The 15958-nt window shown below is 46.1% G+C and overlaps 1 protein-coding gene across 1 annotated transcript; it reads left to right on the top strand.

The window, feature by feature from the left end:
* The first annotated feature begins 979 nt into the window (after positions 1 to 979).
* Positions 980 to 13223, top strand: LOC135391064 (chymotrypsin B-like). Its single transcript, XM_064621155.1, has 9 exons — positions 980 to 1068; positions 2006 to 2160; positions 3821 to 4058; positions 7493 to 7603; positions 8862 to 9081; positions 10518 to 10623; positions 11506 to 11668; positions 11767 to 11924; positions 12812 to 13223. The coding sequence occupies exons 1-9, from the start codon at positions 1032 to 1034 to the stop codon at positions 12992 to 12994; spliced, it is 1371 nt and encodes a 456-aa protein (XP_064477225.1). The 5' UTR covers positions 980 to 1031; the 3' UTR covers positions 12995 to 13223.
* Positions 13224 to 15958: the final 2735 nt, after the last annotated feature.

Here is a 15958-nt window from a genome sequence, read left to right as displayed (position 1 = left end):
CGAGTAATTTCTGCTTAGCGATGTTAGAGATAACGACGTAGCACAAAGGGGTCAGAAGATCCAAGCCTGGCGAACCCTCAGACGAGTCGAGAGATCCAACCGGGTCATGAGATCCAACCGGACAAGGGATCCTCCGAGTCAAAAGATCCATCGGTGGATCTCTTGACTCGATGGATCTCTTTACCTGTTGGATCTCTTGACGTGGAATCGGATTAATTCAGATGGCCCCCGGATTAAACTGAATGGCGCCTGGATTATTTCAGATGGCACATGGACTAATTCAGACGGCACTTGGACTAAAATGGACGGGAAAACCTGTAGAAGTGAACTTCCTTACAACACATCGTGACAATTTCTTTTTCTTTCTTTCCTTTACGTATGGATTCGATCGTACATCCTTCTACGCACACAAGACTTGCACAATCAACACCAAACCCTCCCGCCAAAGGGGATTACGAGCGATCTGCCTGCCTAAGATTGGCGCCATGTCCCGCCAGAGAACTGCACCAAATACGCAGATGACCATATACGGATAGACACACGTTATGAATCATTAACGCTTCTTTCATCGCACATTCTGCGCTGCCTTGTATCGCTTGCAACACCAAAGTGCAGAGCGTGCAACAGCGCACGTGGGTCCTGTAGACATGTATATTTACGATTTCGAGATAAGAAACACAAGCGAACATGGCCGCACACTTCACGCGCAGCGCTACGACTTCTCTACACAGATATGATTTCCGGCAACTTTGATATGAAGGGAAGAGACAAGTGCCGCGCCATAAAAGGCCGTTTTTGTTAACAAATCGAGAAGGCCGGCACGCGTTCTGAATCATGACTCCGTTAAGACAATGGTTATTACCTCTTCAAATAAGATGTGAAACAAATGCTCCAATCGGTGCGTGACACATCTGTTGAGCAGCCCTATCATCACTGCCTAATTCATAACGATACCGGTACGGCACCGGGTATATAATCGCTGTCAGTAGAGAGACCATTTACTACCACCGGCTGATCTAGCTATAGCGGCAATGATACGGTCTGTCCTGTTTGTGCTCGTGGCCCTAGGTAAGCAATGTATCGCATGGTGGATGGTTTTTTAGTACGTAAACTTGCTTCGATTATTTTGGGTCTTTTCTAAATGTCATATATGATGTCCTATTTTGGTCTCCTTATATAATAAACACAACCCCTCTTGAGGAAATAAAATGCAAAAAAGAAATGGCGATTGTGAAATGAAATACCTCAACCTCTATAAGATGCATTATCTGGTTGTGCGGTGCCATGCACTGGGTATGTTCATGCAGCCTAAGGGTACACCGCATGAAATTCTCATTCATAATTTAATTGCTGTTTTTGTTATTTGCCGAGCACTGAAGATATACGTATACTCAAGCGGAATCAATCGTAAATGTTCCCTTCCTTTTAATTTTTTTCTACGTTTCAAGTGAGAGCACACGCTACAGGAGTAATATCTAGTCCCTTTGTAGTCACAACCATTAATCCCTTTCGGGAGTAAATGCGCGTACGTTTGTGGGAAGGTTTTGTAGCCAGTTTGTAGCCAATTCTGTAGCCAATTTGTAGCCACATTTTGTAGCCGCAACCATTAATCCCTTTCGCGGGTAAATGCACGTAAGTTTGTGCGAAGCTTGGGACTATTTGCAGTACTCTGGAGTAAATTTCTGGGTCATGGGACTAAAATGGGGAGTAATTGCAATGTAAGGGACTGGAAGCCTCAATTGCTCTCTAGCTACCTCTTTTTTCTTCACTTAGGGTGCTTTTATTTTGGTGCTCTCCGCATTCGCGACACTTTTTTGCTGAATTTCTACTTTTCACTTTTAGGTGGATGTCTGAAAGGTTGAACGCTGTTACTGTCATTACGAATATTGTTTCTTCCGCATTTTTTAAAGTTAATTGCTCTTGATATAACGTACACACGTACTAACCTGCAGTTGAGACATCAAAACGTAACTCAATGACGTGCACCGTGCCTCTCTCGCAACAGGCTACACCAGTGCTACCACCGTCGTCTGCAGGGACGGAGTCGACTTGCACCTGACGCTCCACCGAGAAGTCGTGGTTGTGACACCGGGTTACGACCGGGCAGAGAACTACCCGAACTCCCACGACTGTGCCGTAACGTTCACGGCGCCTACACAGGTACCAAAGATATCGCGCCATAGCACCCCGTAGGGGCGAACTAAAGTTCAAACATTCATCTTCGAGGAACGAAAGCTGTCGTTACCTTTGCACCAACACAAAAGGAACGGGAGTTATCCGCTTCGTCTCTCATAATTTATACGCTGACGAAACGGCCAGTTTGAGCTTTTCGTCTCCTCTCCTTCTCATAAGAAGCGCGTCAATGCGGAGCGATCTCCACTTCCTCAAGCGATTTGCCCAATCACAGCTGCAGATCGTTTGAGGAGGCAAATGGGAGGCTTCTCCGCATGAGAGAGGAAGGAAAGCGCAAATTGAGGTTGTGTTCTCTCAACGTGTCAACGTGATATCCCATTTTCTAGATTTAGTGAATCGTTTTCAGTCAAACTGTTCACGAACGGTTTCGCGGAAGGCCAATGAGAAGAGGGACTGCCTCAGAATGGAATCTCCTGATTGGACAGGGGCAAAACCGTTCGCCAACCGTTCGGGTGAAAACGATTCACTAGAACTACCTATTATCGTTATTATGTATATGACGTTTCTGAAACGATTTATGATATATGTACACACGAGCCATAATAGGTTCCCCCATAAGCCGTGAGTATCTCAAGCAAATGCTTATCTACTGAATAGTTAAGCTAACGGAAAAGGCAGATTGTCTGGAGATGATAGGGAGTTTTAGGAAACCGTGAGCGGCCTCCGATTCCTTTTTCTTACCGTGTGAGCCAATCAGCGTAGCAATTGGCGTAGCAATAGTTGGTTGGCCGATAGCGATATGGAAAAGGAATAGAGTGGTGCTCACGGTTTCCTGAAACTCCCTAATGGGGCGCTTTAGGAAATCGTAAGAGCGCTCCGATTGCGACTCCGTCTCGCTGTCAATTAATCTGATATCAGCAAAGTGATGTCCGTCACCCCAAAGTGATCAGGCGACTGGCTTATCATGTGCTGGGTAACGTTATCGTGAAGCTTCTTCGTTCGCCTAAAACTTCCTAATAGTAGTGACTTTTAGTACATCGTACCCTATCGCATTTGCGTACGTAAGGAATAGCGTGGTGGTTCTGCGCATGCGCAAAACACAAAGAACCACCATGCTATTCCTTGCGTACGATGCACTAAAACTGTTAACCAAATCACAGTGGTAATCAACTTGCTATTCATGATGTATTCGTGAATCCGTTATCATCACCAGGTTACTCCAACTACACTACTACGCGAATAGTAGACTCAAGGAAAGAAAAGGACCGAATTTGGGAACAATTACACGATCCAGTCCCCTAGATTGTAATTATTCTCCAGCTCATAGCCACAGTTGCTTAGCGGTGCTAACAGGGAGCAACTCCACCAGCAATTACTCCCCATTTACTCCCCACCAGCAATTACTCCCGAACGCTACTCCTTAAACTTTGTATAAACCTCATTGCGCCCCGTGTTCCGTCAATCCTTCCTGCTGTACCCTCTCAACCTGTCCACGCCGAAGTGTAACGCCAAGATGTTACAGAAAATTTCTTACACGTTACACAACGGTAACAATCGGAGAAGAGGTTCATTCGGGTTCAACATTCGGGTCGCAATTTTAGTGTCACGTTCACCAATGGTGCTCCTTTGACAATGTTATCAGATATATTTTCATTTCATGGTCGCTCGTTGTGTGCTACATTCGCAGAAGGTTCGCGTCGATTTCGAAGACTTTGATTTGGAATCGAGCGTTCAGTGCCACGCCGACCGACTGGTCATCCAAGATGTACGAGACAGAATCCTGTACCGGGCGGGATCCTACTGTTCCACGGTACGACCAAAGTCCTACGTGTCTCTCACGAGCAGTCTCAAGCTCTCCTTCGTGAGCAACAAGCTACGCTCTGGACGAGGATTCAGGATCCGTGTCACGCCGACCGATTCACAAAGTAAGTTGACCTGCCTTTTACGTGACACCGTGAAGGAGAATTAAAGCAAGGAAAAATAATCATAATACTAATTTGTGGCTTCACATCGCGAGACAGCTGTGATGATCATGGGCGACACCTAAGTGGTCGGTCTGTGCACTCATTTTGTCCACCCTGCCACAAGTTGTTAGCGTCCTCGGCCGCGTTCCAACCCGCAACCTTGGGATCAGTAGGCGAACACGCTACTGAACCACCGGGGGGGGGGGGGGGGCGCTGGCGGTGGCGGTGGCTGCGCTTTGGATAGCTATAGAAGGACGAAAAAGAAATTTAAAAAAATATATTAGGCGTACGTAGCGCCTGTGTGCGACCAGCTGCTACATGACGCCTTGTGCGTGTTAGTACTGATCAGTTAGCACTATGGGTGTCGAGCAGTGAGCTCGTCTTAAGGTGGAGTGACTTTTTAAGAAAGTCTATGGGGAATTTTTGTTCGCAGGGTTCTCGTAAACCTCGCTAAATTTCTACAGGAAACACGTAGAGGCGTGTTCCCCTCTAGTTTATCTAGGGAATGACGTATTTTTGGAGACCTCACGCGATCCCACTGAGTTTTGGCGTACAGTTTGCCTAATTTTCAATACATGGGAGTCTATGGGACCCGCTCTCTCGGCCCGCCCGCCCGCGAATTGGGCCAAAATTATGTAATTCCCTACAGTAACATTGGGGGAATTGATCGGACCGTCCCAAAATTGCTGTCTTCGCTCTGCTTTTCTCCCGCGGAACTAATGTCTAATCTGAGAAACTGCAGCAAGCTTGTCGTATTTGTTTTAACAAATACGACACGCTTGCTGCAGTTTCTCAGATCCATGCGAATTAAAATAATGGCTTTGTCGTTTTCTATCATGTTCTGCACGTTGGCGCCGATGACATTAGTTCCGCGGGAGAAAAGCAAAGCGAAGACACCAATTTTGGGACGGTCCGCCTTAAAAGATGGCTTCAGCCCGCATATCCTTGAGGTAGCTCGGCAGGAGACACCGCGCGTGTTGTCTGTGCTGCTCGGACAAAGTCCTCAGTACCTCGTCGGCGCTGAACGGTCGACGGTCGAGTTTATCGACGGCGTTCTTCAATGTTTATCGACTGGAATCGAAGCGCAGACAGGTGACTAGAAATGTGATCCGTGTCGTCTAGTGTTCCGCATGTTGAACAATTAGGCGAACGAACGACACGTATCTTATGCAGGAATGCTGCTGCTAACGGGACATTGAGTCGTAGTCGATGAATTACGAAATCTAACGGCCGTGACATCCTGGATGGGAGGCAATAGGTGCAATCGCGCATTCATTTCTCATATACTCGCGTACGAAAGTCTTCTTCCGTGCTTTAAGAAAGCAGGAGTAATGTTAGGCCTTTTGGGGATTTGACGCACAACTACTAGGCTATTATCAGATCCTCTGGGATTAGTCCCATTTAGGACTAGATGCAAAGACTGTACGGGGTGGGGAATGCATTAGTATACGCGTTATATTTGCCGTCCTATATATGCGCATAATCTATGCGCATAATTGAGAATGCTGACCTTGGATGAAACCGATATGCAGTTGTAATAGCTTGTGACACACAAAGGGAACACTTTGTCATGAAAGAAGCACTAATATTTTTTTTAAACTCTGTAGTAGGCCGAAAAAACGTTTTATTATACTGACGTGTTCCATTAATACCTCGCAGTGCGTATATTTACGTATATTCTGTTGCATTCAGGGGGTCATTTTCGTTGTTGAGGGATTATTTGAAGTACTGCGGAGTAAATTTCAGGGTCAGAGGACTGAACTGAGGAGTAATATTACAGTCTAGCGGAATACAAGATACACTTACTTTCCAATTTACTCGTTCGTTTCGCTTAGAGGGTATGTTGTAGTAGTGTTGTGCTGGCAGACGTCCTTCAGGAAAAGTCGCTCCACTCCTCATTCTAAGAAAACGGAGTAGCTTTAGTCCTCTTGCGGATTAGACACACTGCCACGAACGTTGACCTTCTTTGGGACTAAGTGCGCAGAAGTTTATGCAAAGTTTAGGGATTACATTTGCAGTATTGGGGAGTAAATTTCAGACCAGGGGACTAAACTATGGAAGTAATTGCAACCTAGGGGACTATAGAAGCTGTAATTGATCTCCAGTTTAGTCCTTTCTTTCTTACAGTGCACGCTGTTATACTCTCCCTCCCTTTCAGCTCTTTCTGCAGCTTCCATTCACGCTCTAACGTACTCTTCATAATATTTCTATGCTTGGAGATAGTTGCACGAGAAGAAACGTCCCTTCCCCCCTTTTTAGTCTCTATTTTTTTTTCTCAACTTCCCCTCTCTGATATAACTGCGCTTGCAGATAAGAACAGTAAATACATGATGACGACGATGACAGAAGTTTCATCACTGCTCGTAGACATCGTTGTAGCAGCCAGCAATTTCGATTATAATGATGATGATGATGATGGTAGAAGAAATAATATAGACGTGTGAGTCCGTTCACTGCGGGACAAGCTAGTCCAGATCTAGTAGAGGAGAAAAAAAAACAAGACGTCTAAAATGACGAGGGCCCTGCTATGCCCTTAACGAAGGTGAGATGAGTAAGCGCTGTGCACCCTGACGATGAATCGCAGGCCATTCGCTCATCACTTTCACGACGTTCAAGGGTCGGCTATCAAGACGATTTACCAAGAAGCGATCTCTCAAGTTGCAAACGGGCAGTGGAGAGTAGAGTAGAGTAGAGTAGAGTAGAACTAGCGGCGGTTTCGGAGCTTTGTGACCCCCGAATATGGAGAATATGGGGAATTTGGGGTCTGCTGCTCCATTTCTGTTACTCGAGGATTATGTTCCTCGTGTTCGCTGGATTGTGGGCTTTTGGGAGGGGAGTGCGGGGGGGGGGGGGGGGGGCTGGATTAGGTAGCTCATTCGTGATTAGATTTGTGCGTTCGAGAAGAATATATCCCGAATCTTCACGCACACCACATGTTGAACACAACGACGAAGGTTGAGCGACTATCTTCAACAGAAATGCGTTGGCCACTGGGACATTGAGTCGAATTCCGTGAAGCAAATTTTCGAACGGCCGGGACATCCGCGGAGGGATTCGGAATCTTTTCATTCACGTTTCAATCACTTGTATCCGGTAACGACTTTCTGTCTTGAATCTGAAATTCTGCTATCGAACCATTAAAAAAAAAAAAAGAAAGGAGAGGATAGAATAAGTGTCCGCGCAGTCTTTATTGCCCCAGCTATGGAGTTTTTCATCGACTCAGGAACAACTTCTAAACTTGCGATTGCTCGTGTTAAGCACCCTTGAGTCTTATGTTCTTGAATCATCCGGACATATGGCGAATTCATTCTTAAAAAAAAAAAAAAAAAAATAGAGAGAGAGAGTCTTGATGAAAGTTCCTGTATGATGACTACAAATAATTTTCTTTACCGCAGCTGTCTGCGGCAGAGGAAGCTTCGAGTGCAGTAACCGAGAGTGCATTTCTGCTTCCAAGCAGTGCGATGGCATCTATGACTGTCAAGATGCATCGGACGAAATACACTGCTGTAAGCATGCATGTTTTCTTTCGCTCTCAGTTCATACTTGTACAGTGATAGCCAAGATAAAGTGCCGTATTAGCTCTGTTGCGTAAACAATAAAGTCGGCACTGCAGACGCCAAAACAGATCGGCCTCTCTTTCTTTTTTTTCCCCTTTCTTTCCTTCGGTAAACGATACGCCCACAGCCTCCCCCAGGTGTGTGTGTGTGTGGGGGGGGGGGGGACAGAAAGCTGTAAAGAGACAGCTTGGTATACTCGTGTATATTTTTACAGTAACTTGAACATATCTGGCAAATTGTAACCCTTGAAGGTTTCGAAGGCTTTTCGCATTTAACTTTTTCAATCTAAATTCCTTTATTGCGCTCTTTAAACACACGTTCTTTAAACAAAACCTTGTGTGCAAATTTGGGTGCAAGCAATCGAAGTTGGAGACTTTTCTCAGTCAGCGTATATGTAGGGAGTGACTTTTTCCGGTTACATGCCTTTCTAAAAGCGATAAAACCCCAGTGCCAGAATGTAGCACCAAACAGCCCGGTTTTTATCGCCCTTTAAATGCCTTTCTCAGATTCAGGGGCGGGGGGGGGGGGGGAGAAAATCGGGCTTTTCGTTAAACCTGTAATTCGAGGAGAAATCAGACGATAATTGTTCCTTCGGGTGTTTTTGTTCCTCCCCTTGACTATTGAAGTCCTTTCCTATTTGTGTCTTTCCTTTTTTTTTTGTGTGTGTGTGTGTGATCTACCAGCGCAAGGCATAGACAGTGCTGACACACATAGGTATGATTGATTGATTAAAAAAAAAAGGTGTATTTCTGGGAACATAAGTGACACATTCTTAATGTGTTACACGTGGCGACCATTGTTCGTCTTCAGTGGAAACGTCACTTGACAATTTCATAGTGACTGAATTTCGGGGAGAAATCGCGTTTAACCCGAATTGGTCGGATGTCAGTTCGGGGGAAATAACCAGGCGGAATCGAGTTTAATCCGATAAAGTCACTCCCTACGTATACGGGCTGCATTCTGCATCGTCATCATTTATTGTTGTTGTTGTTGTTGCTTTCTGCGACTTCTGCCAATAATGTCCAGAGAACGCATTTATTGTGCAACACCTTAGCGTGGCACGCGATAATGTGAGAAACGTCGCAAGCGTGTGTACTTAGAGTAGCACCACAGTCTCCTTTCGATGATGTAACAAGTTACGTTCCATACTGTCGACCACAGTGGTTAGTATAATCGGTCTCACGGAATTTATTTTTCGGCTTTCCAGCCCAGACGCCGAATTTGCAGAGAGCCCAATGCGGAAGGCCCGTCATCCAGCCAGACGAAACATCGAATGACCGTGTCGTCGGCGGCCAGGAAGCTGTTCCACACAGTTGGCCGTGGCAAGTGAGCGTGCAGTTGAAGGTGTCCGAACCATTGGATCATTTCTGCGGAGGCACCATAATCTCGAACCAGTGGATCATTAGCGCTGCACATTGCTTCACCAGGTAACTCCCAACCACCACCTACTAGATTATAGCGACCGTGTGGTATGGACCCCTTCCGAGCGCCGCATTTGGAGGCTAGCGGTGACGCTACTAATCGGCCCGGTTATTGCTTCCTCAAGTGTACTTACCTTAGTATATTTGTACGAGCGGGCGACGTCCCACGGGAGATGCTTCTTCCTAATGTTGATTATCATAATCAGTCTAGGCGTTCTCATAGGAGCCGGTAGGAGCTGTTGCTGTCGTCTGGTACGGCAGTCGTAAGGGCGCCTCTGCGTGTTCAAAATTCAAAGTTCTCTCATGCTGCGGATTATGTCGTGGTCACTATAATCTAGTAGGTCGTTGTCGCAACTCGACACACGAGGTAATGAGGTCGCTTCAGCAATGAGTAAATAGCTGACACTACCGCTTCGTACTTCGGCTTCGTACATATGATAGTAATAACGGCGCCTTGACGTTACACGTACATGTGATGGTGGTAGTCGGGATGTCGTATGCTTCAGCCAATCGCCGCAGACGATTTCAAACACGGGATTGACGTGGCTACTAGGGGCTTATTAGTGTGGTTACTAGCTAGCCGCTACTATTTATAGGATGCATTGGTACGGCCAACGTCACCTAAGTACGGAAGCCCTATACTTCTCGGTTCCACTCACTCTTTCGGCACGTGGACAGAAGAGTCACCATGTCGTCTGCTTCAACCAATCACCGCGGACGATTCCTAAAACAGGCAGCTACTAATGGCTACCCATGTGGCTCATGGTAGATCCTTTCCATAGCTACGGCCGCCGAAAGCACGGTCGTGATTGGCAGACTCTTAATGACTACGTCACATCCTGTAACCGATCAGGTCTTCCTTATCTAGGTGACGTTGGAAAGCTGACTGCGATTTTCAAGAGTTCATTCGCGAATTTTCGACTTCAGGCAGATTTATTTATCTACGTGTGCTATGGTTAAGAGCCTTACGCAAAAGAAGCACTTCCTTAACAGAACAAGTTACGAACAATCTTTAAGCAGTTCCGTGTTTGTTGTTCGGTTGGTTTCAGGGTACCACGAATGCACTGGGAGTGTACAATGTTTTGAAGTAACTATTCATGCTGTGACAGCAATAATTTTCCAAGAAAAAAAAAACTTCGTTCTTCAGAACAACCTTCAATATAAGCAGCTTGCAACGCTCGGACAGCAGGATGTGTTTTTGTTCTTCTTGTTACAAACACCTTAAGCAATTCATTATTGTGACGAAGAAATCGACAACGAGGCTCGTGCTGTGAAGAAACTAACCTCTGTTTTGCTACTGTAAACATTACAAAATTTAATGTGTTTTTGCTACTTTTTGTTACATTGTTTTATTTGATCCCGTCACCTGAACGGGAGAGAGGAATTCCAGTACAAATAGGACTATGAGGGTCACATGTGCCCTCCTTTCCTCTCTTTTACAGCTTCAAAAGGGCTGACGACATCATTATTAAGGCTGGCCTTCACGATATGCTGAACCCTAGTGAGCAACTACAGATCAGGACTCCGCAAATCATTGTCACGCATCAAGTGAGTCCGGCGTGCACCTCTGAATGCATGTACGATAAGTACTGTAAGATAGGAATGGGTAGATGGATGTATCAGCAAAGTTTCTACCGTTTTTATACAGAAAACTATTTGACATGTTATGCATGCGCATATCACAAAATTTGTAAATATTCACAGACATGTCTCTGTCACACTGAAAATGACCGGGATCATATAATCATATCATCTTCTCTTGTTTGGATTTTCTCGATCTCCCATTTTTTAAATGAGAGTAACAAGTTATTGGCCGTCAAGTTTGTAGTTGATTGATACAATTTTGTGAGAGGGAGGGAAATAGTGCTGACGTCACATAAATTTGATCACTTGCCATCCGTCATTATATTTACAGGGTGCATTTAGCAAAGGTCACACATTTCGTTCGAGTCGTAGAAATACAAGATAACGTCTGTGTAGCTTCGAACTTTGCAGACTGATACTCATTTGCCTGCAGTTTTGTCGATATTTTTCTGATATGCTATCACTTTGTAGAAAAAAGTTAGAAGCGAAACAAATCCTCACTCCATGCATTTCCTGTGGTCTGTACCGCTCGAAAACCGCCATTTTTTCCTCTGTCTGCTTCAGGTTCACATCACCACGTATTGGTGGCGCTGCCTGCAGACGCAGCAAAACCAAATCTTATGGAACAAACAACATCCACATGAACCAGATGCAAGGTTTCGAGGCAGCGCCACAATATATCGATAAAACTCAAGGCAAATGACTATCACTCTGTAAAGTCTGAAGCGTCAGAAACGCCAGCTTCTATTTTTCCGACGCGATCAAAATGTGTAACCGCTGCTAAATTACACCCTGTATTTGTCAGTCACAACAGGGCTAACTTTTTTTCTCTCCTTCTCTGTGCAGAATTTGAGAGGCGGACTTGATATGAACTACGATATCGCCCTGGTCAAGGTTTCCGTTCCATTCAACTTCACGGAGGCCGTACGTCCAGCATGTCTGCCTGAAGACGACAAACCTCCTCCAGTGAATGCCACTTGTTACTCCAGTGGATGGGGACAGACTCGAGGTGAGAGTCGTTTCCTATAGCAGTTATGCGTAATAAGAGAGCAGCGCCAGTGTCGGATCATTCATGACATCGTTGTAATCTGGTGGATGCGTTTCCAGGCAGCGGCAGCGCTTTCCGTCTGAAACAGACCAGGCTTAACGTTGAAGACGTCAACTACTGCCGAAGCGGTCACAGGGCGCGCATCGCAAGGTTAGGCATCCACGGAGATAACTCCATCTGCGCCAGAAGTTTGGACACGATCTCCGGACCTTGTCATGTAAGATAACCCTTACACTTCCATTAGTCCAGACTTGTGGAGAGCAGTCCGATTTCTAAAAGTAATACCGCTGCTCCCACGTATGAGTCACATTTCAGTTGCAGTCGCATTTTCACATGTTATTGCATTGAGATTAACTGAGGTGTCGCCATCTGTTGAGTATGAGAAGAAGTTAGTGTTGCTGTCGCAGTAGTAATGCAAGACTGTTGCCAAAGTTCGCAAATCGCATAGTCAGATACGCGGCGCAGCGGAAACTATTATCACTGATGTGTAGTTTCAAGCACTTTGTTTTTGCGTGCAGCATCGTAATTACGTTGCTAGAGGTTTTTTTTTTTTATGTAGAACTACGTCTTTCCGATCATTTGTCGTGCTGGAAGCACGGCAAAATGTGCAGGGCAAAATGTGCAGGGCAAAATCCGACGCCTACGACTCTTCTATCTACGTTGTCCCAATGCTCTCAAAAAGCACGTTCGATCACCAAGCTATCTTCATATTTTTCTTTCCTAACTCCAACACCAACCAAGCGACAACTGCTAACATCACCCGTTCTTCAGCTGCTTCGGAACTGTCCACCAGTGCCTCAACTTACCAGTCAAAGTCCGCAACACATTAATGGAATTAACATCACGAAAGTCACCAAAGCATATTTTACGCCCCAAAACCCTCGCGGACTATTCAAAAGAGAGAGCTCTTCCAGGTTTTTAGTGAATTTTGTCGGTGTAACTGTTTTGAATTACTGCTGGAAAGCGTTACTCATAGAAGTCCGCAAGCTATGCTCCTGCAACGCTACAAGTAGAGAATTCGTCCATTTGTCGGCCTAACTCTCTAAAATGATTTGAGATTATGATCTTATATAAACTTGCAACGATTTTACTTCCGCTTTGCAGGGAGATAGCGGAGGTCCCCTGGTATGCAAGACTGAAGCCGGCCAGTGGGTTGTCTACGGAGCCACCAGCATGTCCGCAGACAGCATTGTCGCTGGCACTCTCTGCGGCATGGGTGGAGTCACACTCTGGAATAGCGTAGCCAGTCACAGGGAGTGGGTGCTACGACAAGTTAATACGTACTGAACACCGAGATAGTGGTACTGAGGCGCAAGGACAAGGGGTACATAGAGGACAGCACCTTCAATTCACACTCATCGCTTCACAATTCCATATATCTCAGTTTGCAAGGTTTGTAGTCATGTTGCTTAAAGAGCATGGCAGGCGCCTCAAATATATATATATATATATATATATATATATATATATATATATATATATATATATATATTTGTAATTTGATCGTGCACTCCCAGCCGAGGACAGCTGTTTTGCTCTACTTGGAGCTGTTCAGCCCGGCGCAGGGCTGAAGAGCTCCAAGGCAGGGTGAGCGCTGGTGAGCTAAGCGCTCACCCTGCCCCAGAATTTTCCCCAAAGCGGACAGTGACCTACGGCGAATGACATGACCCTGGCCGAATGACGAACCTTGACGGGCGTATGACTTGACCTTCTGGAATCTTCCCGAATCTGACTCACTGACAAACGCCTGTGGCGTTCCCGTACCGATTATGACGTCATGTACGAAACCTATTTAAGTAATGTGTAACCAGCTACGCATCTTTTGTCCTGACGAAGATAGTGCCACTGTCGAAACGTCGACCCCTTGCCCATTTTACTTTTTAACGTCTCCCTATGTAATAAACTAGTGTTTGTAACTTCCCTAAAATCTATTTCCGCGTCGTTTTTTAAACTTCTATAACACACATATATATATCAGTAACTGTTTCTCTGCGTGCAGCCACAGAAGCCATCTTAATCCGTAATTTTGAATTTCGAACACATCTAGTGTCATTTACTTGTCTCTTTAATGTCTTTTTCCCGCTGATTTTATATCTATATACTCATGGAACGATGCGGCAGCACCAGAGGACACGTGTTTCGCCGTGTTTGCGGCTCGTCGGCCCTGGGTAGCTGCGCATCGTTCCGAATTGGCAAACCAGGGGTCACTCAGCGAGCGATATACACCTGGGAGGGTGACTGAGCACTCCTCAATGCCACAGTGCAAGCCAGTGAATTCTAATGCAGGAACAAAAGCCATTAAAGAAACAAATAAATGATATTAGACGTGTTTGAAATTCAAACTTACAGATTAACATGGCTTCTATGGCTGCACGCAGAGAAACATATCCTCATGGAACGATGCGGCAGCACCAGAGGACACGTGTTTCGTTGTGTTTGCGGTTCGTCGGCCCTGGGTAGCTGCGCATCGTTCCGAATTGGCAAACCAGGGGTCACTCAGTGAGCGATATACACCTGGGAGGGTGACTGAGCACTCCTCAATGCCACAGTGCAAGCCAGTGAATTGTAATGCAGGAAAAAAAGCCATTAAAGAAACAAATAAATGATACTAGACATGTTTGAAATTCAAACTTACAGATTAACATGGCTTCTATGGCTGCACGCAGAGAAACATATACTCATGGAACGATGCGGCAGCACCAGAGGACACGTGTTTTGCCGTGTTTGCGGCTCGTCGGCCCTGGGTAGCTGCGCATCGTTTCGAATTGGCAAACCAGGGGTCACTCAGTGAGCGATATACACCTGGGAGGGTGACTGAGCACTCCTCAATGCCACAGTGCAAGCCAGTGAATTGTAATGCAAGAAAAAAAGCCATTAAAGAAACAAATAAATGATACTAGACATGTTTGAAATTCAAACTTACAGATTAACATGGCTTCTATGGCTGCACGCAGAGAAGCATATACTCATGGAACGATGCGGCAGCACCAGAGGACACGTGTTTCGCCGTGTTTGCGTCTCGTCAGCCCTGGGTAGCTGCGCATCGTTCCGAATTGGCAAACCAGGGGTCACTCAGCGAGCGATATACACCTGGGAGGGTGACTGAGCACTCCTCAATGCCACAGTGCAAGCCAGTGAATTGTAATGCAGGAAAAAAAGCCATTAAAGAAACAAATAAATGATACTAGACGTGTTTGAAATTCAAACTTACAGATTAACATGGCTTCTATGGCTGCACGCAGAGAAACATATACTCATGGAACTAGTGATGTGTCGTTCGTGGACGAACCCTTCAAAGTGAACTAGTCATTCGGGTGAACTGAACGAACTAGTTCAACAACAAGCAAAACATTAGTTCCGCAGTTCAGTTCATTGGGGCTCGACACCCACAACGCATACTCCTTGATACGCTTCCGAGTCTGACATCTGCGCCATCTATGGAACGTTTTTTTAAAGTTAACAAAGCGCACGCGCACAAGAAGGAGGGTGGGAGATCACCAAGGCGCATACGCTGTGGTCTTGAGTGGCTGTGACGCTGCGCTCAAGTGGACTGTGTGAAGGTGTGAAGGAACTGAACTGGATGAACTAAAGAACTAAACGACGCCGCGGGTCGTTTTGAAGTACTCGCAGTGCCTGCCGTTGCGTGTCAGAGCTGCTGCTCGTCCACAGCGCATGCGCTTAAGGAAAAGCGCGGGCGGCGCGGCGAGGCAGAGCCTCAAGTGGACTGTGTGAAGGTGTGAAGGAAGAGAACTGGATGGACTAAAGAAATAAACGATGCCGCGGGTCGTTTTGAAGTACTCGCAGGGCCTGTCAGAACTGTTGCTCGTCCACAGCGCATGCGCGTAAGGAAAAGCGCGGGCGGCGCGGCGAGGCAGAGCCTCAAATGGACTGTGTGAAGTTGTGAAGGAAGAGAACTGGATGAACTAAAGAACTAAATGATGCCGCGGGTCGTTTTGAAGTACTCGCAGGGGCTGTCAGAACTGTTGCTCGTCCACAGCGCATGCGCTTAAGGAAAAGCGCGGGGGGCGGCGCGGGGAGGGAGAGCCACCGGAGCTGCTTTGAACGCCGTATCATTGAAGTACTGTGGGCAAGTGAACTATATGAACGACGAACGCTGAACAAGAGTAAATCCTTTGGAATAACTGCTTGCGCTGAGATCGCTCTGAGCTCCTCCTCGCAGTTGTGGACTGCTAGTGGCGCCGTCATGTTGTGACTTCTGGCTGACTGCTTGTGGCTGGCACGCCCTGGAGC

Source organism: Ornithodoros turicata, chromosome 4 (genome assembly GCF_037126465.1).
Source record: "Ornithodoros turicata isolate Travis chromosome 4, ASM3712646v1, whole genome shotgun sequence".
Taxonomy (NCBI): domain Eukaryota; kingdom Metazoa; phylum Arthropoda; class Arachnida; order Ixodida; family Argasidae; genus Ornithodoros; species Ornithodoros turicata.
Note: the sequence above shows the minus strand (reverse complement) of the source record. Positions and strands in the feature narration are given on the sequence as shown.